We start from the raw sequence: 27,152 nt of genomic DNA on the forward strand, positions 1-27,152 counted from the left end.
TTTTTTTTATAAAAAGACTGAATTAGAATTTTGACAGTGAGCAATTACACTTTTATGTTAGTATGCTGAGTTGAATTTTACTTTTGTAAGGCTGGTGCTGCTCAGAGGCATTTTGCATTGAGATCAGAGAAGAGGCACTGTTTTTGGATTCGATTTTGTCCTATTGCTGGTGCTAGTTATAGAGGTTTATACTGTGTCCTTTTTTACTCTGTTTTTGTCGCCTACTTTATGTTTGACCTGAATCATTTGACAACACTATTAATTTGTGACCACTCTGCACTTTCATCAGGATTTCAGACCTTCTGCATGTCCTGATCTAAGCTAGCTTGATTTTGTTGATTAGTTTGTGCCTTGTAGTTGGCTAGTTTGCTCCAGTACTTTTAAATTCTTATCCAGACAAGCTTGTGACTACGTTTTGAAAGTATATGTCAATGCTGTATTTTATAGAATTATTCTAACGCAACTACAACACTCGAGACTTCTGAGGCTGGTGCTACCCACTCCGAGTTCCCATGTTCCTGTAGCTATTCTGTATACAGTTCATGCATTATAATTTTGAGCTGAGAATTAAGTGATCACGTAATATTCACAAAACTGTATACGGCTGGGAATGGAGGCATACAGATTCTGTGTGGTATCCTGTGGCACAGTTGCCCACAAATGTTTTTGCTGGGCCTGTAGATTCTGCACATGTGTGGGCTGCCGAAGATGATGTCTCAGCTGTCCCATAAATGCTCAATTGGCAATAAATCTGGTGACCAGGCAGGCCAAGGAAGTATTGCAATCTGTCGGAGACATTTCTGGGAAATCCTTGCTGTTTGTGTGTGTGAGCATTATCCTGTTAAAAAATGTCAGTTAGAAGCCCTGCTATGAGTGGCAAGACATGTGGCCACAGGATGTCCTGCACATATCGCTGAGCTGTTAGTGTCCCTCTTATCACTACTAGGAGTGACTTATTGTTGTATGCAATATCCCCCCAGATCATCACACTATCAGTTGGGGCAGTGTGTCGCTCTACAACAAAGGCAGGACTGAAGCACTGACCACAAGGTCTCTATACTAGATCCACATTGTGGGATCCTAAAAAGAACCTGGATTAGTCATTAAAGACCATGCAGTTCTAGCCTGTAGCAATCCAGATTTCTCATTCAGGATACCACTGCAAACAAAAGAAATATTGGCAGGCTCTCAACAGCTGCATAAGTAATGGCTTCTGTGACACCAAATTTTCTCCTGATAAGCGCCTGGAAATGGTCTGGGCCCAGACAGGGGTATGTAATGAAGATGCCACCTGTGTTGGTGGACAACAAAACTGTAGGAGCTGCTCGTGCTTGACAGTGGATTAAACAATCCTCTCTAGTGGTGGTCTGTGTGGGCCATCCTGAGCCTATTCATGTGCAATGTGCGTGCCATCAGGAAGCCACTGCTCCCAACACTTCCTAAGAGCTAAGTCAGAGCAGCCTAGTTGGTGGTAATTTGTCAAAACAACCATCCCCTTTAAACTACTATGTATTCACACTATTTTATTTCCAGTTTGCAGATTTGAGTTTCCCATAGAAGGTATATGGAGAACCAAACAAGAGTAACAGAATTTATTCTATTGGGTTTTGGAAACCTTCACAATTTCAATATTGCATTCTTCATTTTTTTCTTGATCATCTTCATTCTTACACTTATGGGAAACCTTCTGATCATTCTTCTAGAGTCAGTAAATGTACAGCTCCATTCCCCTATGTATTACTTCCTGAGTCATCTTTCTTTTTCTGACCTCGTGATTGCCACAAATACTCTTCCCAACATGCTTGGTGCCATTCTTCTAGATGACATCTCTTGGCTGCATCACTCAGTTATATTTTTTCAGTGGTACAACTGTTACTGAATGCTTTCTCCTTCCAGTGATGTTCTATGATTAATATTTGGCCATCTGCAATCCCTTAAGATATTCTTGTATCATGGACCTAAAGTGTCTGATCTGTCTTTCCCTATTGCCATGGGTACTGGGTCTTACACTCAATTTTACTGTTGTCTTACCTATAGCAAACTTTAATTTCTGCCACAATAATATCATTGACCATTTCTGACCTTTTTCCTCTTCAGAAGCTTTCCTGCTCAGATACATCTTTGGTAGAACTGGAAGTCTTTCTGTTCTCTCTAAGAATGTTTATTTTCACCTTGTGGTTTTATTGTTAGAACCTATGTGTATATCTTCCTCACCATAGTCAGGAAACCTACAACAACGGGCAAACAAAAAGCTTTGTCCACTTGCAGTTCTCATCTTATGGTTGTCGGGACATTTTCCGGGACGCTAACAGCTAAATACATGATCCCATCTAAAAGACCCACCTTGCTTATTAAGAAAATTGTTTCCTTACTGCACACTGTATTTACCCCTTTGTTTAACCCTATAATATATAGTCTTAGAAACCAAGACATAGAGAGTGCACTTAAAGTTTCTTGTCACAAATGAGAACTTTTATTATGTTCAAATAGCTGGTTGTATAACGTGTAGAGGTTTCAAGGTTTCCTATAATTTGGATGCAAAATAAAGCATCATGTAATGGTATAATGCTGTTAAAAAATGGTGACTGTTGTGGTCCATTGGCTGCCCTTTGGATCTGTTATAACTGTAGCCTCTGCATAGACATATAGGGCAATTTATTAAAACGTATTTTTCACAATAAAAATGTGCATGAGTAACATGCACCAAATTTATTAAAATATATTTATAAAATTAATCAGCACAGAAAGAACTAAAAGGACATGATTATAAAATGTGGCAATTTACAATGAAGAAATGTTTATTGCCTCACTATGACCTATGGATATGGACCTCCAGAGGAATTAATTACTGCTAACTATATAGACACAGATGGTTACAATGGTTTGAATGGAAACTATTTCTGTACAAATGTGATTGATAAGTACAACGTTTACAATGAAGGCCACAAAAAGACAATAGAGGAGGAGATTTATCAAGACTGGCATTTGAAAAGCCAGACTTGATGTAGTTTGTGATGGAGCAAGTTGCGCTAAATCAATAGGAGGTGTGTATATATATATATATATATATATATATATATATATATATATAAAATAAGTTTTAATCACAGTAATGTGGGTTAATGCACTACTACAAGCTTTTTAACTTGCAGGAATAATGTTGTGGTGGACTAAATAATATCTGACTAGAGACGTATGGGCTATAAAGAAGTGTGGTAGCCCACAGCAAAGGCAGGATTTGGATTGCACAGTATTAGATAAAAAAAACTATGCAAGGATATATAACTGGCCGTATAGTTTGAGTCACCATATCAATTTCTAAATGTAAATCCTTTGTGTCTCTCCACAATTGGCACTGACTAAAAAAAGCTATGGAGTAGAGATGAGCAAATTTCTTGAACTTTCTTTTGTGTCCTATTTGTCAAATTTTTCACAAAATTCTATTTGTGTCCTAATAGATTCTACCTGAATCAAAAGTACTTCCCTTGGCCTGAAAATTGGTTTATGGCACTCTGAGGTCTTCTAGGACTCTTATTTTTTTTCTTTCATGTTTCTTTTCTTTTTTCTCTTTAACATAACAAAAGCAGTAGAAAATAATGTCAGAGAGACACTGACATATACACTGCCTGTCCCCCAAAAAAATCGCCACCTGGATTTAACTAAGCAAATAGGTATGAGCATCCTATTGGATAATTACTGCATGGGCGATTATCTTTCAGCTGGCAACAAGTTATTTAACCCCAACTGGTGCAATGGGTTGCTTCTCATTTCTTAAACAACCATGTCGAAAGACACATCTCATGGTCGTGGAAAAGATGTTAGTCTGTTTGAGAAGGGTCAAATCATTGGCATGCATCAAGGAGATTGCAGAAACTACTAAAATTGGGTTAAGAACTGTCCAACGCATTATTAAAAACTGGAAGGATAGTGGGGACCCAACGTATTTGAGGAAGAAATGTGGCGGGAAAAAAATCCTGAATGATTGTGATTGGCGATCACTTAAACGTTTGGTGAAATCAAATCGAAGAAAAACAACAGTAGAACTCAGGGCTATGTTTAATAGTGAAAGTAAGAGCATTTCCACACGCACATTGCAAAGGGAACTAACTGTGATGCCATACTGCAGAGATTAGAGACAGGCAATCTCATTAACAGGGGGAAACAAGAACTGCATGTGCTACACTGTGCTGTATGTTGTTATTCAATTTTTTGGTATTTATGTGTACAAATGTATTGTAGGTATAGCTTTTTAATTTTTTTAGAAAATAAGTAATTTTCTTTATGGGAAAATGCCAGTTTAGATAACTATATTTTTAACCCCTTAAGGACCCGGACATTTTCAGTTTTTTAGTCCCTGCCTTCCCAGGGCCATTCACATTTGAGAGATTGTATTTGCGGGACAAGTTGTACTTTCTAATGGCACAGTTTACGGTTAAATACAATGTAGTGGGAAGCGGAAATAAAATTCTGTTTTATGGATTTTGTTTTTATGGCAATCCCTATGCAGTAAAACTGACCTGTTACTTTTATACAATACCATATATGTGTACTTTTTCTTGCATTTTAATACTGAAAATTGGAGGGAAAGTGGAGTGATTAAAATTTTTTTATTTAAAAAAACTTTGACACTGTTTAATAGTTCCCCTAGGGAACTTAAATAAGCAATCCATAGATTGCTTCACTCATAGACTGCTTTCATATGGAGCCCTGCCACAGGCTCGGGTCTCCATAGGAACCTATGTGTGGTAGCCTTGGATCATTCAGGAGGACTGAGGATGCCGCACATACCATCCGGCTCCCCCGATCCTTGCTAGAGGGAGCTGGTGCATGGCTGGGAGAGTGTGCTCCCGGTTTTTGAGTTCCCAGCTTCTGTGTTCACAAATGTGTGCGATTGACATTATGATTTCATGCATTAGCTCGAGGTGCATGCTGTTTTCAGCAGGCACTCAGCGGCAATGGCGCCATCTTTAAATACCTGACCACTGGCATCAATTTACATTAGGTGGTCGGGAAAGTGTTAAATATTGTATGTAGATTTTTTATTTTAACTATATCCCTCGTATAATACATTGCAATACTTCTGTACTGCACTGTATTATGCCAGTCAGTGTAATGCTGACAGGAATCCTACTACGTCCAGCCTCTGACCACTGTTAGGCCTCTGACAGCTATTGATCTGCTATTATCACATTTGGCCCTGGCTGACATTGATCTGTGGCCGTGGTTTGGTGAAGGTGTGACAGAGGGCATCCTCTCTCTACCTGACCAAGGAGTTAAACACCCGTGGCAGCAGAAGCCTAGCTTTATATTACAGCAGGCTCTTGCTGCAGATAGCACAGCCATAGCCATGCCTATACATCTAGCTGCTTTCCTATATGGCAAATACAGTACATAACAACATAGTACACAGACACTCACATACTGTATATAAAGGCCACATCAATTCCTTGTAGTTAGTGAATTATCATTAAAAAAGAAGAAGCCAGTATGAATATGACATGGTTTATTTCATAATACTGTCAGGAATATACTGGGGAGAAGGCCTCTCCATCTGTTGGTGTTTGAGGAGAAAGAAATAGTCTGAATAGCTCTTCCCACAGTGGGAGCATATATATAACTTCTCCTGTTTGTGGATTTTCAAATGCTGGTCAAGTGCAAATTTCCGTGTAAACTTCTTCCCACACCCATTGCACTCGTATGGTTTCTCCCCAGTGTGGATTCTGGAATGCACGCTCAGATTTGATGAGTTGGTGAAGGTTTTGTTGCACTCAGAACATTTGTAGAGCTTCTCTCCAGAGTGGCTTTTCTGATGTCGGTAGAGGCTCGATCTGTGGGAGAACCTACGAGTACAAAATTTACACCCATATGGCTTGTCGCTCATACCCGTCATGTGTGGGTCAAATGCTGGTGGATAAGACATGCTGTCAAGCTCAGTGCTGGCTTCCTCTTCCATATCACAATGAAATGTATCTGAGCCATCCATTAGAAAATCATTCAAGTCTTCTACATCAGCTGTAGTAGCTGCATTACCAGAGTCTTTGCTGGAAACATTCTGGAAATTCTCCACACTGATGTCTAGAGGAGATCCCTCAAGATGTTGTCTTTCAGATATGTTTTGGGCTGGTTGAGAACTTGTTACCCCAGACTCTTGTTCTGGAAGTAAAGGTGCGGTGGAGTTGTCTATGTGCTTATTGTCAGGCACATCTACTGAGGAACAAGGACAGAGACATGTCATGTTAACTCTTGAGATAGCTGAGATTAAGATTATAGCTGGGTTCAAGACCTGTGACTGTGATGACGCTGACAACAAAGTCACTTTCTCTATGTGCATCAATAGCTTTGGATTGATATGGATGGATCTTTACATTTACAGCTTGCATTACATTACTTGCATTAATTTAAAGGACCTTTCACCAGAATAAAACTTCTAAAGTAACTATACAGACATGTAGAGCGGCGCCCAGGGACTCCCCTGCACTTACTGTTATACCTGGGCGCCGCTCCGTTCTCCCGTTATTGTCTCCGGTTTCTTTACAGTTAGGCTCCACCCAGGGGAACCTGCCGTCGGCTCATTCTCCCATGCTGCAGCGCTGGCCAATCACAGAGCTCAGCTCATAGCCTGAGAGAGAAAAAAGCATCTCAGGCTATGAGCTGAGCGCTGTGATTGGCCAGCGCTACAGCATGGGAGAAGGAGGCGCCGGCAGGTTCCCCTGGGTGGAACCTAACTATGAAGATACCGGAGGCTATAGCGGGAGAACGGAGCGGCGCCCAGGTATAACAGTAAGTGCAGGGGGGTCCCTGGGCGCCGCTCTACATGCCTGTATAGTTACTTTAGAAGTTTTATTCTGGTGAAAGGTCCTCTATAATGCCATAAAAGCTCAAAAAGATAGCAGATGTTTATAGATATCCTTAGGCTTAGTGTACTGGCTTTAACTGACAGTTCAAAAGAATGAAAAGTAATAAGTATGTGTAAAAACAGTCAGACATATATAAGCATAAAATATACAACAAAAATTGAATTATTTTTTTACAAAACATGCACCATATGACCAGAAACAACATGTTATCCGCAAACCATGTCACAACATTGTCTAGGACAATCAGTATTAGTAAAAATATAAATAAAACCCTAAGTTACAGTAGGCTGGATCCTCAAGGGCTTCATGTGCTTACTTGTGTTAACAGTGTACTCCTCCTTCCCACTATCTGGCTGTGTAGCCTGCGGCACACCTGCTTCTAGTCATGTTTGGGCTACAGGATGGGGAAACCACTTTACATCTCCATCACAATCTCATCCAGAAATATGACAAGAACTTGCCTCTCGGATTACACACAGCAAAATGTCAACTTCTAGCTCTATGTTATAGGAGCCTAAGCATCCTTGTCCTGGTGCATAGAGCGGTCTTCAGAGTATCATACCTACCATTTTAGACCTCCATCTGCGTGGAGGGAAGACTCCTTTATTTTGCTCTCTTTTTCGATGCACGTCATGCTCCAACTGATGGCTTTTTACGCAAAATTTTACTTCTAGTAGCAGTATTGTAATCCCTTAATGACCAGCCTGCTAGCCTTTGTGACCAAGCATTTTTTATAAAATTTTTTCTTCCATTGTTGTCTTCCAAGAGTTATAGCTTTTTTACTTTTTTTTTTCCATCAATGTAGCTGTATGAGGGCTTGTTTTATGCGGGACAAGTTGTACAGTAGTTTTAATGGCACTATCGTGGGGTTGGGATTTTGGGGTAGGTCTGCATTGTTAATATCATGCGGCCATCAGCAATGCAGAATGACTAAGGGTACTTTCATACTAGCGGTATTCCTTTCCGGCACTGAGTTCCATCCTAGGGGCTCTATACTGGAAAAGAACTTATCAGTTTTATCCCCATGCATTCGGAATGGAGAGCAATCCGTTCAGGATGCATCAGGATGTCTTCAGTTCAGTCTTTTTGACTGTTCAGGACGGAGATAATACCGCAGCATGCTTTTGCTCATACATGCTTTTGATTTGCTATTTCATGGAGAATACAAGTATTTACTCAAATAGACAATTCAGGAGAGCTAAAAGCTATTATATGACTTGTAACATGCATTTTTTAGATTCCCCTTTTCAGGTTCCATATACAGTATAATTGTCAGATTTACCTGATCTAGCGGCTGGAAACTAGATGCTACCATATCTCTCACACACAGAGAAGTGGTTATCCTGCTCCCATATTATTACCTGTCATATACAGAGAAGCAGCAGCATGGAATACATTATAGAGAAGTACTGAGCACTACAGATGTGAACAAATCACTTTGGGTGAGATGTAAGCCTTACTGTCAACTGCTCCAGCCTTTTTATCCATGCCTCTGCCTGTCTCACTGCAGTTCACTCCTACCCCTCTCCATAGACTTATACGGGCACCTGTAATCTGATCCTTCAGTGAGCTGGCAGTCGATCTTGGACTCTCAAGAGATATTTTATCACAGAATTCAAAAAGAATGTAGGAGGTGAGGATCAGGAAATGAGCCTGATTAGTGGTGAAAAGTGGTGGCATTTTCTCTGATAAGATATACTATGAAGTTTCTTACAGTATATTTACCTGAACTATTGATTTATGCAAAGGTTGTTGAAAGTTTGGTGACCATTCATGGAAAAACAGAAAAATAAAAGTAATACAGAAACCCTGTACAATAATGAACACAAATTTCTCACCTAAATTTACAACTTCTTCAGATTTATTAACACTACAAGGTTTGCTCTCTGCTTCATTATTGGCATCAGATGTAGATACCTGGTTTAGATAGAAGTGGAAAGAAGAATTTGAAAATATTAAGCGTCATAGATTCCATAAATTATGACAGAAAAACTGACACCTTTATGAAGTCTAAAGAAGTCCATAGGGCCACAAGAGATTTATTATTAAAGGGGTTTTCCAAGACTTTCATACTGATGAGCTATCTTCAGGATAGGTCATCAGTATCTGATCGGTTGTAGTCCACTCGGTACCCCGGGAGATCAACTGTTTGAGAAGGCACAAGTGCTCACAGCGGCGCCATGGCCTTCTCTCAGTTCACCAAGCACAGCACTGTGTATAGTACACTTTAATAGGGCTGAGCTGCCCCTAGGCCGATGAACAAGACGACACATGGTCTAGGCTAAGCTGCGAGTAGGCTGTGGCGCTACTGCCAGCACCGGTGCCTTCTTAAGAAGCTTTCTGGCGGGGGTCTTGGGTGTCAGACCATCACCAATCAGATAGGATAGGTCATCAGTATAAAAGTCTCAGGCCTCTTTCACACAACCGTGTGCTGGCCGTGCCATTGCTGCGGACTGCAAATTGGGGTCCGCAATGCACGGCATTGACAGTGGGGCACCTGCATGCGGATTGCGGACCCATTCCACGATCCGTCTGTTCTGCAAAAAGATAGAACAAGTTCTATTTTGTGGCGGAACGGAACCCCACGGAAGCTCTCCCTAGTGCTTTTGTGGGATTCCATTCCGTGCTATCGTTCCGCATCTCCGGATTTGCGGACCCATTCAAGTGAATGGCTCCGCATTCGTGATGCGGAATGCACACGGCCGGTGCCCCATGTATTGCAGACCCACCGTATGAGGGCCGCAGTAAGGCCACGGTCAGCACACGGTCATGTGAAAGAGGCCTCAGAAAACTCCTTTGAGTTAACTTAAGTCCCCAGGCCTGAACTGATTCTCTATAAAGGGTGTTCTTGCTTGCTACTACTTCCTAAATGACTTTCACTAGAAAAAAATGTGCTTCCTACAACCAAGGGTGATGGTCAGCTAGAGCATGGATACAGCAGGGACAACAGATTCCCTGTGGTTTTCCTACAATCCCATAAAAGAATAAAGGGGTTTTCTGAGATCTTTTTACTGATTACCTACCCTCTGGATAGCAGTAGCGTCACAGCATTCTCATAGCTTTTACTAGGCCACGTGACATCATGTTCATCAGTGAATAACGCTGAGTGCGATACCAAGCACAGCCACTATACAATGTACAGCGCTGTTCTTGGAGAGCTTAGAAAAGGTTGCGGCACTACTACAAACATTGGTACCTTATCAAACAGCTGATTGGCGATCAGATACTGATGACCTATCCAGATAGGTCATCAGGATAAAGATATCAGGAAACTCTTTTAAGCCAAGGCTACACGACTTTGGCTGCACAACAAGTTCATGTGTAACTGCAGGCATATATTTTCCCCATGGATATCCCTCCTACTTTAACGATAGGGTCACTGGTCATAGGGATACCAGTGCAGTAAACCTTTAACTTCAGTTTTCTGATTAAGTAATAATACTCACTTCTTAGATCACTAACTGTATTTTTTGGACTATAAGATGTACTTTTTTTCCTCCAAAAGTGAGGGAAAAGTGGCAGTGCGTCTTATAGTCCGAATGCTAATGACCACTTCCATTAGATGCGGAATATGAACAGACGCTGGGCGACGTCAGGTCACAGTGTAGAGCAGGCTCGAAGAAGACCAGGGAGCCTCTTATCTGAGGCTGATAGGGGTCTGATCTGATCTAAGATTGAGGGGTCTGATGGGGGGTCTGATCTATGACTAATTTAGGTTGTGGGTTCTGATCTGAAGTTGATTGAGCTTGGGGGTCTGATTTTGTTGTCTGATGGGGATTGGCGGGCTGATCTGAGTTCTGATAAAAAAAAAATTTCTTATTTTCCTTCTCCAAATCCTAGGTGTGTCTTATAGTCTGGTGCGTCTTATAGTCCAGTGCATCTTATAGTCCACATAAATACAGTAATAGGGATTTTGTTACATTTATCATGTAATGCTAAATTAGTGATGAGCAAATAAATTCATCCATCTGAACAAATTTACAATTGTGAGGAAGCGTCTCCGTAGCTTATGACGTTACCACTGCCGGCAGAGCAATATAGCTGTATATCTCGAGTGTCCTTGATAATCTTATGCATGAGCCGTAACTGTATCAACGCATGCGCTGATGATATTCCTATGAATCCACATAAACAAATTTGTATGCAAATAAAATTTAGAGGCGCATGCACAATCGCTGATTCATTTTTGTAGGTATATCATCTGAGCATACGCCGATACTCGCAGTAACGGCGCATGTGCAAGATTGTCAAGGATGCCTACAAAGTGGCGGACAACCCATCACAGGCGGAGAATTCATTGAGATGAACTAATTGGATTCATACAAATCGATTTGCTAATTACTATGCTAAAGCTAGAGGCCTCACTGGGACCCCGATGATCACTAGCCCAGCAGTTTGAATGGATCAGTGGCCAAGTACGTACAGTTTCGCTCCATTCATAATATATTAAACAGACACATAAAAGTGAACTACAATGCTTGGCTGTTTCCATAGGCCCCATAAATACTGAATAGAGCGACAGGGCAAATGCTCGACAGCAGCTAGATTCAAACCTCTTCTCAGTGCAGTCGTGCAGCGAGGAGGGTCAGGGGGCTCGGGACACCTATTCAAGAAATTGTGTGCGTTCCAGCGATCAGGCAGTTCTCTCTGATCCCATGGATTGTTTTAAAATGTCAATTATGGGACAACCCCTTGAAAAAAGTGTAGTGAAAAATGAAAACACAAAAACGGAAAATCGCCATGTGACCACAGAAAGATAAAATATCATCTGCCATTGCTTATGACAGTGTAAATCGCTGCAGTATAACTTACACTCAGTAATGTATCCTCGCTTTCTGGCAATGCACTGTTTTCTTTCGATGGCCCCAATCCTGAAAACTGTGAAGCTTCATTTTCATTTCCTAGTTCAGACATACTGAATAGCTATAAAGAAAAGCAAAATACTTGTGACCCCACAATAATATTATACTGTAGTAATAATATGTAAATAGTACAATCCGCAGGGAGAAAAGACTACAGAGGGTTTTATTAAAGGGGTATGCCAGTAATTTGAAGTTATCCCCTATCCACAAGATAGGGGATAACTATGAGGTCTGTGGGTTCCTATCGCAGTGCTGTACACAACTTTTCCCAGCAGTCCTAAAGATGAATTGGGCGGCAGTAGACATGCTTGACCTGCCACTCTGTTGATTTCGGGGGGCACTGTTGGGTACAGTGCCCCTATTCTCCTGATTGGTGCGGTTCCCAGAGGTAGGTTCTCTTTAAACAGGACATGTCACCTTTCCTTATTTAAGAAAATAATTGCATTCCACATTAAATGACCATTCTAGAACATCTATTAGTATGAATCTATGTAATGCTGTTCCTCTTTTATACCTAAAAGTTTATGAATAGGAGCACTACTGGGTGTTACCAGTAGGGGGTGCATCACTGCACAGTAAGATACTGTCCAAACAGTGTTGCCAGTGGCAGACTGTGAGGGGACATACACCCAACTGGTAACAGCTAGTTGTGTTTTTATTCATAAACTTCTAGTAGGAATAATAGAAGAACGACAGAACATAGTGTTAGGGCTCATGCACATGACTGTATGTATTTTGCGGTCCGCAAAAAATACGGATGACGTCTGTGTGCACTGCGTATTTTGCAGAACGGAACAGTTGGCCCCTAATAGAACAGTACTATCCTTGTCCGTAATGTGGACAATAATAGGACATGTTCTATTGTTTTGCGGAACGAAAATATGGACATACGGAAACGGAATGCACACGGCGTAACTTCAGTTTTTTTTGCAGACCCATTGAAGTGAATGGTTCTGCATATGGTCCACAAAAAACCCGAAACAGACACGGGAAGAAAATACGTTCGTGTGCATGAGCCCTTAGGCCACTTTCACACGGTCGGTATTTTGCATTACTATTTGTAGAAAAAGTATAAAGGAAAGATGTGTGCCTCTTCTGTGTTTTAGACCCGCACCTGGTTTCGGCCTAACCCCTTAAGGACCCGGGCGTGACGCAGCTCCTTCACCCGCCCAATCAGCACGCCGTATATGTTGACGATTGTGGCGCTGGTTGACGTGACTTAAGGACCAGCGCCACAATCAGCGCCGTATATGTACGGCGGGCTGATTGGGCGGGTGCAAGAGCTGCGGACCCCTGCTGTATGTGCCAGCAACGGTGAAAACACTGATGCCGGCACATTAACCCTCGCACTGCCGCGGTCAACGCTGACCTCGGCACGTGCAGGATCCTGCCGGGTCCAGGGTGGCCATCGGGGACGGGGACCCGATGGCAGACAAGGCAGCGTGGCTGCCTTCCTTGACAGTCTGTGAGATCCAGCCCCCTGGATCTCACAGGAAGCAGGCTGAAGTGTATTACAGTGTGTAATACTCTTACCGCCAATGCCTCACAATACAAAAGTTAAAGTCCCAGAGTGGGACAAAAAAATAAAGTGAAAATAAAATTTAAAAAAAGTTAAAAAAAGACAATCGCCCAAAAATTTCAAAAACTATGGCTCTCAGACACTAAAACATGATTTTGTTTGTTTCAAAAATGCTTTTATTGTGTTAAATGTAAAAAAATAAAATAGACAAATTAGGTATTGCAGCGTCCGTAACAACCTGCTCTAAAAAATACCACATGACCTAACCCCTCAGGTAAACACCGTTAAAAAATAAAAAAATAAATAAAAATAAACTGTGCCAAAAAAACACCTACCTAAGACAATCGCCCAAAAAATAAAACAAATATATGGCTTTCAGACTATGGAGACACTAAAACATGATTTTTTTATTTGTTTAAAAAATTCTTTTATTGTGTTAACTGTAAAAAAAAAAAAAAGTTGACATATTAGGTATCGCCGCATCCGTAACAACCTCTACAAAAATACCAATCAACCTAACCCCTCAGATGAACACCGTAAAAAAAAAAAATGTCAAAAAAGCCATTTTTTTATCAGCTTACATCACAAAAAGTGTAATACCAAGCTATCGAAAAGTCAAACTGTCATCTCATCCCGCAAAAAATCAGATCCTACCTAAGACAATCGCCCAAAAAATAAAAAAAACTATGGCTCTCAGAATATGGAAACGCTAAAACATAATTTTTTTTTTTTTCAAAAAAGCTGTTAGGGCTGTTTCACACGAGCGAGTCCATTGCGGGAATCACGCTCCGTGTGCGAGTGTGATCTTCCGCTCTGGACTTGCAGGAGTGCACAGCATTATCATGATTTATAATGCTATGTGTCTCTGCTTGACCTTATTTCCACAGAATCCTAGTGACATAAAGCTGTCAGTATGATTCTGTAGAAATAAGGCCATGCAGAGACACATAGCATTATAAATCATGATAATGCCGTGCGCTCCTGCAAGTCCAGAGCGGAAGGTCACACTCACACACGGAGCGTGATTCCTGCAATGGACTCGCTCGTGTGAAACAGGCCTTATTGTGTAAAACTTAAATAAATAAATAAAAAAGTATACATATTAGCTATCGCTGCTTCTGTAAGAACCTGCTGTATAAAAATATCACATGATCTAGCCCCTCAGGTGAACACCGTAAGAGAAAATAATAAAAAGTGTGTCAAAAAAGCCATTTCTTGTCACCTTACATCACAAAAAGTATAATACCAAGCGATCAAAAAGTCATATTTATGCACCCTAATAAAAGTACCAAACAAACCATCATCTCATACTGAAACAAATTAGTCCTTACATAAGAAAGTTGCCCCAAAAAAAAACAAAAAAAACTATGGCTTTCAGAATATGGAGACACTAAAAAAAGTCATATTTGTCCGTACCCGTGCAGTAAATTATAGAACCTGTCCTGTTCTTGTCCATTTTTTACACTGGGTCCTGTGAAAATCGCGGGATACACACGGACAGTGCAGAGACTGAGAGATTATCAGTTAGGGATACATGTATATAACAAAGGGAAGCCCGTTAGGAGAGTGTGTAGCCAAATAAAGGTGCCGCTTAGATAAATAACGCTTGGTGTCGGCTGACACTAAGGATAATAAAAGTGTAACAACACAGGGTAGACACAAGTGTATCAACACAGATAGATATAATAGTCTGCACTTGGCCTTTAGTGATACATAGTTCCCTGTATCCAGAAATTAGAGGAACTGCCTTCAAAAGTCCAGCCCTCTATATGTATTTTTAATAATACACTGTATGTTTTTGTGGTATATTGTTTATTAAAAATAAAGGTTATATTTTAAATACAATACCAGAAACAGGAATTATAGTCGGAAGACTATTGAAATATTCAATTTGATCTCCTGGGTTAGTGGGTCATTTGAAATGTTATACACACGGACAACATCCGTATTTTGTGGATCCATGATTTGCAGAGCAGAAAACGGATACGATCAAGTGCAGGAGGCCTAAAGGTAAGGCCGGGTTCACATCACCGTTTATTTTTCGTCCTTTATTTTGAGCATCCGTTTTTGACAGTTCTATCAGACATCCTTTACTTTTGACGGGAGAATTTTTTTTCTCCCGTCTAAAATAACGAATCTCAGACCAAATGGACAAAAACGGATGCAAACTAATCATAACGGACGCTCCAAAATAGAGGATTCCTTTTTTTTTTTTAATGAAAATTTCTGTGCTGACGGATCAGAAGAACGGAAAACTAAGTCTATTTTCACACTGGCGTTTTGGCTTTCCGTTAGTGAGAACCGTTCAGGGCTCTCACAAGCGGTGCAAAACGGATTAGTTTTGCCATAATGCATCCTGAATGGATATGGATCCGCTCAGAATGTATCAGTTTGCCTCCGATCAGACTCTATTCCGCTTTGGAGACGGACACCAAAACGCTGCTTGAAGCGTTTTGGTGTCCGCCTGACAATGCGGAGCCAAACGGATCCTGACACACAATGTAAGTCAATGGGGACGGATCCGTTTTCACTGACACAATCTGGGACAATAGAAAACGGATCTGTCCTCTATTGACTTTCAATGGTGTTCAAGACGGACCCGTCTTGGCTATGTTACAGATAGTACAAACAGATCCGTTCTAAATGGATGCAGACGGCTGTATAAGGGCTCTTTCACACCTGCGTTCTTTTCTTCCGGCATAGAGTTCCGTCATCGGGGCTCTATGCCGGAAGAATCCTGATCAGTTTTATCCTAATGCATTCTGAATGGAAAGAAATCCGTTCAGGATGTCTTCAGTTCAGGACCGCAATGTTTTTTGGCCGGAGAAAATACTGCAGCATGCTGCGCTTTTTGCTCCGGCCAAAAATCCTGAACACTTGCCGCAAGGCCGGATCCGGAATTAATGCCCATTGAAAGGCATTAATCCGGATCCGGCCTTAAGCTAAACTTCGTTTTGGCGCATTACCGGATCCGACGTTTAGCTTTTTCTGAATGGTTACCTTGGCTGCCAGGACGCTAAAGTCCTGGCAGCCATGGTAAAGTGTAGTGGGGAGCGGGGAGCAGCATACTTACCGTCCGTGCGGCTCCCGGGGCGCTTCAGAGTGACGTCAGGGCGCCCCACGCGCATGGATGACGTGATCGCATGGACACGTCATCCATGCGCATGGGGCGCTCTGACGTCATTCTGGAGCGCCCCGGGAGCCGCACGGACAGTAAGTATAGTGCTCCCCCGCTCCCCACTACTACTATGGCAACCAGGACTTTAATAGCATCCTGGCTGCCATAGTAACACTGAACGCATTTTGAAGACGGATCCGTCTTCAAATGCTTTCAGTTCACTTGTGTTTTTCCGGATCCGGCGTGTAATTCCGGCAAATGGAGTACACGACGGATCCGGACAACGCAAGTGTGAAAAAGGCCTTATCTGAACGGATCCGTCTGTGCAGATCCATGACGCATCCACACCAAACGCGAGTGTGAAAGTAGCCTAAGTCAATGGGGGCGGATCAGTTTTCTCTGACACAATCTGGCACAATAGAAAACGGATCCGTCTCCCATTGACTTTCAATGGAGTTCATGACGGATCCGTCTTGGCTATGTTACAGATAATACAAACGGATCCGTTCATGATGGATGCATGCGGTTGTATTATTGTAACGGATCCGTTTTTGCAGATCCATGACGGATCCGCCCAAAACGCCAGTGTGAAAGTAGCCTTAAGCGTGATTTCAAACTGGCCTAAGTCGACATAGACAGATTTACAAATTTTCTGCCACTAATCCCACACTAAAATCGGCGTGTTTTACATCCACGCTGTACACTGCGTAGAGTGAAATCCACAATAAAAGTCCACACAACTAATGGACATGTTGTGGTTTTAGAATCCGCGCCGATGTCCGTTTTTGCAGCACGTGGAGGAAATTCGGAAAACCGCCTTCACTTTGATGCTCCTGTAATAGGCTGTAGATTTTCCACTCATAAATCCCAATGGAAAATCCACAGCGCATCCGGCGCACGTGAATGTACCGTACGCTGGCGAGGCCGCTGACCATTTCTCTTCAGGGGCCATGTAACATTTCATGGTGCCTAGTTGTATCAATGGGCAGCCATGGAATACAGGGCAGCTCCCAGCGCAAGCCCCACTCTTTGCAGTGGTAATCTGCCCTGGCGAATAGAGCATGGCGACCCTTCCTCATGGCATACCTCCTGCACTGGTACACCCATAATAGGGTGGGATGGAGTGACGCAGAGCTGCTATACATCAGGTAGGAAGTTAGGACACTTCTAAGGCCTCATGCACACAACATCATTTTTTTGCGGCTCTCACACTGACCCGTTCATTTCTATGGGGCCATGCACACACCCGTGCGGAAGTTCAGTAAATTATAGGACATGTCCTATCCCGGTCCGCATTGCATTCATTGGAGCGAGAATTGCGGAGCGCACACAAAAGGCGTCCGTATTTTGTGGACTGAAATACGGACACGGTCGTGTGCATGAGGCCTTATAGGGCGACCAAACAGCTCGCCTTCACCTGTATGGAAAGAAGTGGAGTGAAATGAAGATGCCCTTTAAATCAGTATCAATCACTAAATCCCTGCCCCCATCTCAGTAGGGTACCTAACCTATAATAATACCCAGTGTGGCGCATACATAGACTGATGCCACCTGTGTACCAGCTCGAAACTGGAGCATTTACAAAGGGAGAACTCATGAAATGCAACTGTGCAGCCCTGAGCCTTCAGAAGCGCAGAGATGCGTATACCGGAGCCGGGCTCCTCAGGCTGCTCCTCCTGTCATTACCAGTGTGAGTGCGAGCGGCCAGTGACCGCTATTTACTAACACTCCCTCGTCAGACAAGTACAAGCCTACCTGTATCTTCCCGTCTGAAATCTTAGGAAGCAGACAAAAGGCAGAGCCGCGCGATTGGCCGCCGACCAAGCACGTGATCGCCAGCGCCGAGCGCAATGCTCGCTGGGAGATGTAGTCAGAGAGATCCTACAGTTTAGTTTTGTGCCGCTGCAATAAAACTACAAGTCCTATAACCCCCTGTGTGTGACTCGATTATTTTGGCAAAGGAACCCTTCTTGTAGAGCAGTTATCCATGTTGGTTGTGTTATCATGTAACTGCCAGGGGCTACAAGATGTGTGGTGTAATGTATGGGGGCTGAGAGTGCATCCTGTCATCACATATAGAATTGTGCAGTAATCATACAGTATTATATATTGTGCTATGTAGTTAGTGAGGCAGTGGTTGGGACCTATGAGCATGTTCTTATAATGACAGGCGTGCTATATAACTAGAGCCATAGTGCGGTCATACACAGTGCAAGAGCGCCCCATAACTAGAGCCATAGTGCTGTCATACACAGTGCAAGAGTGCCCCATAACTAGTGCCATCATAAAGAGTGCCCCATAACTAGAGCCATAGTGCCATCATAAATAGTGCCCCATAGCCAGAGCCATAATGCCCCATAACTAGAGCCATAGTGCCATCATAAAGACTGCCCCATGACTAGAGCCATGGTGTTGTCATACATAGTGCAAGAGCGCCCCATAACTAGAGCCATAGTGCCGTCATATACAGTGCAAGAGCTCCCCATAATCAGAGCCATGGTGCTATCATATACAGTGCAAGAGTATCGTCATATGAAGTGCAAGAGTGCCCCATAACTAGAGCCATAGTGCCATCATAAAGACTGCCCCATAACTAGAGCCATGGTGCTGTCATACATAGTGCAAGAACGCTCCATAACCAGAGCCATAATGCCCCATAACTAGAGGCATGGTGCTGTCATATACAATGCAAGAGCGCCCCATAACTAATGCAAGAGTGCCCCATAACTAGAGCCACAGTGCTATCATAAAGAGTGTCCCATAACTAGAGCCACAGTGCCATCATAAAGAGTGCAATAGTGACCTAAACCAGAGCCATAATGCTGTAATACACAGTGCAAGAGTGCCCCATAACTAGAGCCATAGTGTTGTCATACACAGGGCAACAATACCCCATAACCAGAGCCACAGTGCCATCATAAGGAGTGCAAGAACGCCCCATAACTAGAGCCAGGGTGCTGTCATACATAGTGCAAGAGCGCCCCATAACAAGAGCCATAATGCCCCATAACTAGAGCCAGGGTGCTGTCATACATAGTGCAAGAACGCTCCATGACAAGAGCCATAATGCCCCATAACTAGAGCCAGGGTGCTGTCATACATAGTGCAAGAACGCTCCATGACAAGAGCCATAATGCCCCATAACTAGAGCCAGGGTGCTGTCATACATAGTGCAAGAACGCTCCATGACAAGAGCCATAATGCCCCATAACTAGAGCCAGGGTGCTGTCATACATAGTGCAAGAACGCTCCATGACAAGAGCCATAATGCCCCATAACTAGAGCCAGGGTGCTGTCATACATAGTGCAAGAGCGCTCCATAACAAGAGCCATAATGCCCCATAACTAGAGCCAGGGTGCTGTCATACATAGTGCAAGAACGCTCCATGACAAGAGCCATAATGCCCCATAACTAGAGCCAGGGTGCTGTCATACATAGTGCATGAGTACCCCATAACTAGAGCCAGGGTGCTGTCATACATAGTGCATGAGTACCCCATAACTAGAGCCAGGGTGCTGTCATACATAGTGCAAGAACGCTCCATGACAAGAGCCATAATGCCCCATAACTAGAGCCAGGGTGCTGTCATACATAGTGCAAGAACGCTCCATGACAAGAGCCATAATGCCCCATAACTAGAGCCAGGGTGCTGTCATACATAGTGCAAGAACGCTCCATGACAAGAGCCATAATGCCCCATAACTAGAGCCAGGGTGCTGTCATACATAGTGCAAGAGCGCCCCATAACAAGAGCCATAATGCCCCATAACTAGAGCCAGGGTGCTGTCATACATAGTGCAAGAACGCTCCATGACAAGAGCCATAATGCCCCATAACTAGAGCCAGGGTGCTGTCATACATAGTGCATGAGTACCCCATAACTAGAGCCAGGGTGCTGTCATACATAGTGCATGAGTACCCCATAACTAGAGCCAGGGTGCTGTCATACATAGTGTAAGAACGCCCCATTGCTAAGTGATAAAAATATTTACTAAGTGTGATTAAATATAAGGTAAAACGGACAAATCACATACAGAATAAATAATAATCACACAGGGTGCACAATACAGTTTGGGGCGTGGTAGCACATGGCCGACACTGGTGGCACAAGAACGCTATAGTGACTTTACAACCCCCTACCTGGAGGATGTCCTGTTCCCACCTTCAGCCCGGCTCTTGAGGATGTCCAGCAGCTCCCATGTCTGAGGTAATCCCTCAGGAATGCAGCCTCTCCAGCACAGTTGGGGAGTTTGTGCACGTTATCTAACTAACCCTGACGGACTACATTACGCGGGATATAATAATTAAAACAGACGGAACTAATTAGCACTTCATTATGTATGGTAAATACCCTTACAGCGCACTCTCTTATATAGCGCTGACATATTCCGCAGCGATTTACAGACATTATCATCACCTGCTGTCCCCAATGGAGCTCACTATCCGTATCAGTATGTCCTCGGAGCGTGGGAGGAAAGAGCAGCCCCCAGAGGAAACCCCCACAGGCACAGGGAGCACATAGAGATGGATAGCTAGTATCTGACCAGACAGATCAGTGGGGGATCTCCCTTTGACAAATCACAAAAATAAGTATTCTGGGTCCATGAGCGAAAAAATAAAATAAAATGAATGACTGACGGCTCAATGGGGCAGAGCGGAGAGGTGCGCCAGTGTTTATTTCCTATGCAGTGTGCACCATATTTATGACCCTGGCACAAGTTGTGTGGGGGAATATGGCTCAGATAAAAACTGGAACCCCCCCCCCCCCCTTATGCTGGACAAGGCTGAAGGGGAGATTGAGGAGATGCAGATGACGCTGAGGCCAGTACACCTTATCATAGCAGATGCCACTGGCTTGGAATGGTGTACCCTAATCAAACGCGAGGATGAATCTGCATGAATCTTTACTTGAACATCGCCACCCAGATACATGGCACAGGTCCGCTGCAAATTTTCTGAATAAAATCCCTTATCTGCAGAAATTCCGCAAAAGCCAAATCCCCACTAAGGGCTCATGCGCACAAACTTATTTTTTTACGTGTCCGTTCCGTTTTTTTTTTTTTGTGGGCTATACGAAAAAACTGAAGTTACTCCGTATGCATTCCATTTCCGTATGTCCGTTCAGCAAAAAAATATAATATGTCCTATTATTTTTCGCATTACGGACAAGGATAGTACTGTTCTAATAGGGGCCAGCTGTTCCATTCCGCAAAATACGGAATGCACAGGGACGTCATCTGTATTTTTTGTGGACCTGTGTTTTTTGAGGACCGCAAGATACAAATGGTAGTGTGCATTAGCCCTAAATGGTGCAGAAATTGCTGCAGCTCTCATTCCGAATTGGAAAAGGCATAAATCCACGGCATAAATTGATGTGATGAAGATTTAAAATCCACCGCACGTCATTGTGGAAAGCTTCTGCAGCGTGCGGAGGAGATGTTTTAAATGAATCTCATCCACTTTGTTGCTAATGTAAATGATGAGGACTTTCCGCATGCAATTCCGCTGCATAAAATCCGTAGTCTAAAATCTGCGCCCCAGGTCAAGCCATGTGTACACATACCCTTAGATCTTAATTTTCTTCACATTGTTAAATATAGTTTATACACAGTTTACATGGGGGTCTGTTGAAAAAGCTATTGTAATGCAGCATAACGAGATGGCTGACCTGTTACATGTGCACTCGGCAGCTGAAGGCATCTGTGTAAGTCCCATGTTCATATGTGACCACATTGCTGAGAAGATTTGTGTTAATACATGCAAATGAGCCTCTAGGAGCAACGGGGGCGTTGCCATTACACCTAGAGGCTTTGCTCTCTTCACAACTGTTGCTCACCCTGCACTTTGATTGACAGGACCAGGCAGCGTGAACGTGGTCACGTGGCTGATTCTGCTTTGTTCTCTTCTTGTCAGGGAAGGGCAAGATCCTCTGCGCTAGCATGGTAGTATAGCTGAGAAGACTCCTTCTACAGAGGAAGTAAGAATAGTCTATTTTATCAGCTGCTGGAGGGGGAAGGAGATTCAATCTGTCCACAGCCAACCCCTCGTTGCAGCACCAAGGTCTTCACAATTTAAGCCAAAAATAATGAAAAATATATTTCTATGCTATCCAAAGTCGCCTTGTTCATAACTTTGTTTGAACGCTGTACGGAGACCCATTTCCGTACAGCAATCAAATGTATGGGCTTACCGGAGGTAGTATGGCCACTCAGGTCAGCCTCAAAAGACTGACTTAAAACCCCACCCCCGTCTCCACTAAGCCACGCCCTCGATTAGTTAGGTCACTCCCCTCCCACTCCGCAGCCGACGGGAATTTAAAAAATCAAGGTAAAATCAACTTTGTATCAGCTGTATGGGTGGGAGGGAGGGTGACTTTTCCCTCCAGCACTGTGCTGTCTGAGCGTGAGCTGTTCAAAAGGACATCCCTGTGTCCGTCCAGGCCCAGCGCTGGATGGAGGACAGGGAGTCTGAAAGCTGGACTGTCCGACCTAAAACCGGATGTCTGGCCACCCTACCTGGAAGTGAAATTCATTATGTCTGAAGTCTCGCGTGACTTCGTTGAATAACTTTGGACTTTGATTATTCAACTTGGAAACTGGGATCCAAAGTCCGGTTTGGTACCCATTGTGGGGATTCGCTCTGGTAGACAGGGTGTGCGGATGCAGTACAGAGGCAAATTACCAGTTCTCAAATCAACCTTCTGTGTTTATTCACACATAAAGCAAAATCAATACGTCACTTTGCAGTCTTGGTGCTAGTTCACAGACAATGGAAAGTCCACATAGCAAAAATCACCTTGTCGGCAGTCCTGCCTCCAGCAGTCCATAGCAGGCTTTTAGGGGTCCCGTTTCCCCTACTCATGGGTCTCAGCCCTCCAGCACGGCACAAGCCTCAGATCCCAGCACACACACAGCTCCAGTGTCAGAGAGGAGTAACCCACCACACCTGGCAGTGCTGGCTGTTTTTTTAAAGGCCTGTCAAAACCCGGCCTGGACTGTGGGGAGTAGTCACCCACCCAGCACTTTGACTACTCCCAGTAAGAGCCGCCCCGGATCAGCTAGTTACAGCCATACTATATAGTAAGGTGTCTGCTGACACAGAAAACTGACTCTTACTCCACCGAGACCAGGAACCTCTGTGTCACATACCTATCATCAACGATGATTCCTTGTACCTTCTTACACCAAGTATCAGCTGGTACTGAAGCCAACTTCACATCCCAGTTTTAAAATGGTTTTCGAAGTCCAAAGTTATTCAACGAAGTCTTGCGAGACTTCGGACATAACGAAGTTCACCTCTGTGAAGCCTATACATTTGAATGCTGTACGGAGACGAGTCTCATCTGACCAGAACACCTTTTTCCACATGTTTGCTGTGTCCCCTACAGCGCTTGTGGCAAATTGTATATGGGACCTCTTATGGCTTGCTTTCAAAAAAGGCTTTCTCCTTGCCACTCTTCCATAAAGGCCAGATCGAGTACACAACTAATAGTTGTCCTGTGGACAGATTCTCCCACCTGAGCTGTGGATCTCTGCAGCTCCTCCAGAGTGACCATGGGCCTCTTGGCTGCTTCTCTAATTAGTGCTCTCCTTAACTGGTCTGTTAGTTTAGGTGGACGGCCATGTGTTAGTAGGTTTTCAATTGGGCCATACACCTTCCATTTTCAGATGATGACTTGAAGAGCTCCGTGAGATGTTCAGAGCTTGGGATTTTTTTTATACCCCAACCTTGCTTTACACTTCTCCAAAACTTTATCCCTTACCTGTCTGGTGTGTTCTGGTGGGTTTTCATGATGCTGTTTGATCACTAATATTCACTAACAAACCTCTGAGACCTTCAGAGAACAGCTGTAGTTATACCAAGAATAGATTACACACAGGTGGACTCTATTTGCTAATTAGGTGACTGGTCACATTGCATTTTATTTAGAGGTATCAGAGCACAGGGGGCTGAATACAAATGCACACCACACTTTTCAGATTTTTATTTATTAACATTTTTTTTTAAAACCATGTATCAGTTTCTTTTCACTTTACACATACTTTCTACTTTGTGTTGGTCTATCACATAAAATTCCAATAAAATTAATTTAAGGCCCCATTCACACGTCCAAAATTTTGTTCTGCATTTTGCACTTCCAGGTCCACATTTCCGTTCCCGAAAAAAATAGAACATGTCCTATTCTTGTCCATAATTGCGGACAAGAATAGGCATATTCTATTAGTGCCGGCAATGTGAGTTCCGTGGATCCGCAAAAGATGCTAAGGACTTGTGAATGGAGCCTAAGTTTGTGGGTGAAACGTGATAAAATGGAAAGCGGTATGAATACTTTTGAAGGCACTGTATTGGATAACCACTGAGATGCTGCTGTAACATGTAGCTCCAACAGAGGGACTCAGATCCTTGGTCAGGAAAGCCAGGGGAGGAGAATTGGCCCAGACAGCAAGTGTGTAGAATACGCCTCCAGTGTTTGCAGGTTTGTAGCTCATCCAAAGCCCAGTTACCAGAGTAGCCAGAGTGGAGAACTGGAGGAGGAGAACTGTTTGTTGCTCGTCCAGCTGAAAAGACTATATAAAGGACAATATAAAGGAAACTTTAGAACGACCCATTCTTTTAGAAATGTTTATAAAGGCATGCCTAGACTGCATAGCTAGGGGCTGGATTTTTATACACCTGTAGCAATGGGACTGAATGCATTGATCAAGAGATGTGTCCTAATTAGGGATTAGCGAATCCAAACTGTATATTGGGGTGTTCGTGACACGGACCCGAACCCGAACATTTTCGTAAAAGTCCGGGTTCGGCGCTTTTTGAAAGCAGCCAATCAACAAGCGTCATACTACTTGCCCCAAGAGGCCGTCACAGCCATGCCTACTATTGGCATGGCTGTGATTGGCCAGTGCAGCATGTGACCCAGCCTCTATTTAAGCTGGAGTCACGTAGCGCCGCACGTCACTCTGCTCTGATCAGTGTAGGATGCAGCTGCTGCTGTTAGGGCGAGATTAGGCAGGGATTTACTCTTTAAAAACACTTAATGAAGTGATCGATCTACAGCTGTAAATCATTCAACCTCTGCTATTTAATTGCTCACTGTTTTTAGGCTGCCCAGAGCGTTTTTCAGTCACTTTTTTCTGGGGTGATCGGCGGCAATTTTGTGTCTTGTGGTGCGCCAGCACAAGCTGCCACCAAGTACATTTAACCATCAATAGTGTGTTTTTTTTTTTTTTGCTATATCCTACATCGGGGGCTTGGCTGTGCTTGCTATTTTATTGAGGGGTGAAATGCAATTGCCAAAATAGCAGTACCCTAAATCTGGTGTTTCAGCTGTGGCCAGCCAATTGTAATACTGTCTGCTGTCTGGCAAAGGATATATTTTTTTCTGGGTTGAAATACAATTTCCAAATTAGCAATTCCCTAAATCAGTGGTTTCTGCTGTAGCAGGCCAAGTTTAAATCTATCCATAAAAGGGTATATTAGATTGAAGGTGCGGATAGGGTCATCCTCAATAACTTCACACGCTACTGTGCATCTCCAAGTTTAATTCTGTCCATAAACGTATACCTGTCATCCAGCGCCTAAATACTAGGCCTTAAATTTATATTCAGCTAAATCTGTGTTTACTGCTGTGGCTGGTCAAGTTATTTAGTGTCCGTCAAAGCACATTTTTTGTTCTGGGTTGAAATACAATTCCCAACTTAGCAATTCCCTAAATCAGTGGTTTCTGCTGTATCAGGCCAAGTTTAAATCTATCCATAAAAGGGTATATTAGATTAAAGGTGCGGATAGGGTCATCCTCAATAACTTCACACGCTACTGTGCATTTCCAAGTCTAATTAGCAGGAGGCAGCATTTCACTAACATGGTGGAACAGTACGTGTGCACACCCCTCCACGTACTGACTGATGGTTCGGCCTCATTCAACTCCTGGGTCTCCAAATTGTCCACGTGGCCAGAGCTAGCCTTTTATGCCTTGGAGGTGCTGGCCTGCCCGGCGGCCAGCGTTTTGTCTGAACGTGTATTCAGCACGGCAGGGGGCGTCATTACAGACAAACGCAGCCGCCTGTCTACAGCCAATGTGGACAAGCTGACGTTCATAAAAATGAACCAGGCATGGATCCCACAGGACCTGTCCATCCCTTGTGCAGATTAGACATTTATAACTACCTCCCCTTAACAATATATTCTTGTACTCCAGGGCACTTCATTCAATCCTCTTTTTTTAATTTTACCATTATATTGCGGGGCAACCCAAAGTTGAATGAACCTCTCCTCTGTCTGGGTGCCGGGGCCTAAATATCTGACAATGGCCTGTTCCAGTGGTGGGTGACGTGAAGCCTGATTCTCTGCTATGACATGAAGCCTGATTCTCTGCTATGGGACCTCTCTCCTCTGTCTGGGTGCTGGGGCCTAAATATCTGACAATGGCCTGTTCCAGTGGTGGGTGACATGAAGCCTGATTATCTGCTATGGGACCTCTCTCCTCTGTCTGGGTGCCGGGGCCTAAATATCTGACAGTGGCCTGTTCCAGTGGTGGGTGACATGAAGCATGATTCTCTGCTATGGGACCTCTCTCCTCTGTCTGGGTGCCGGGCCTAAATATCTGACAATGGCCTGTTCCAGTGGTGGGTGACATGAAGCCTGATTCTCTGCTATGGGACCTCTGTCCTTTGTCTGGGTGCCGGGGCCTAAATATCTGACAATGGCCTGTTCCAGTGGTGGGTGACGTGAAGCCTGATTCTCTGCTATGACATGAAGCCTGATTCTCTGCTATGGGACCTCTCTCCTCTGTCTGGGT

General features: G+C 43.5%; 1 protein-coding gene and 1 pseudogene across 1 annotated transcript; one reads left to right on the top strand and one right to left on the bottom strand.

The window, feature by feature from the left end:
• The first annotated feature begins 1,564 nt into the window (after positions 1 to 1,564).
• Positions 1,565 to 2,467, top strand: LOC122941997 (annotated as a pseudogene).
• Positions 2,468 to 5,302: 2,835 nt separating this feature from the next.
• On the bottom strand, positions 5,303 to 18,156 carry LOC122940928 (zinc finger protein 79-like). The gene is made up of 4 exons (XM_044297860.1): positions 18,112 to 18,156; positions 11,670 to 11,780; positions 8,696 to 8,774; positions 5,303 to 6,207 (listed from the first exon to the last, which is right to left on the bottom strand). Exons 2-4 carry the CDS (start codon positions 11,769 to 11,771, stop codon positions 5,504 to 5,506), a joined length of 885 nt encoding a protein of 294 aa, XP_044153795.1. The 5' UTR covers positions 11,772 to 11,780; positions 18,112 to 18,156; the 3' UTR covers positions 5,303 to 5,503.
• Between the last annotated feature and the right edge of the window lie 8,996 nt (positions 18,157 to 27,152).

This window comes from Bufo gargarizans, chromosome 6 (assembly GCF_014858855.1).
Source record: "Bufo gargarizans isolate SCDJY-AF-19 chromosome 6, ASM1485885v1, whole genome shotgun sequence".
In the NCBI taxonomy this organism is placed as follows: domain Eukaryota; kingdom Metazoa; phylum Chordata; class Amphibia; order Anura; family Bufonidae; genus Bufo; species Bufo gargarizans.

What these genes read in the sequence shown, in the direction of transcription:
- LOC122940928 (XM_044297860.1), bottom strand. Translation starts at nt 11,771, where the DNA reads ATGTCTGAACTAGGAAATGAAAATGAAGCTTCACAGTTTTCAGGATTG. An exon ending in GCGAGGATACATTACTGAGT is followed by an intron (nt 8,775 to 11,669) that starts GTAAGTTATACT and finishes TATCTAAACCAG; the next exon opens with GTATCTACATCTGATGCCAA. An exon ending in TGAAGAAGTTGTAAATTTAG is followed by an intron (nt 6,208 to 8,695) that starts GTGAGAAATTTG and finishes CTTGTTCCTCAG; the next exon opens with TAGATGTGCCTGACAATAAG.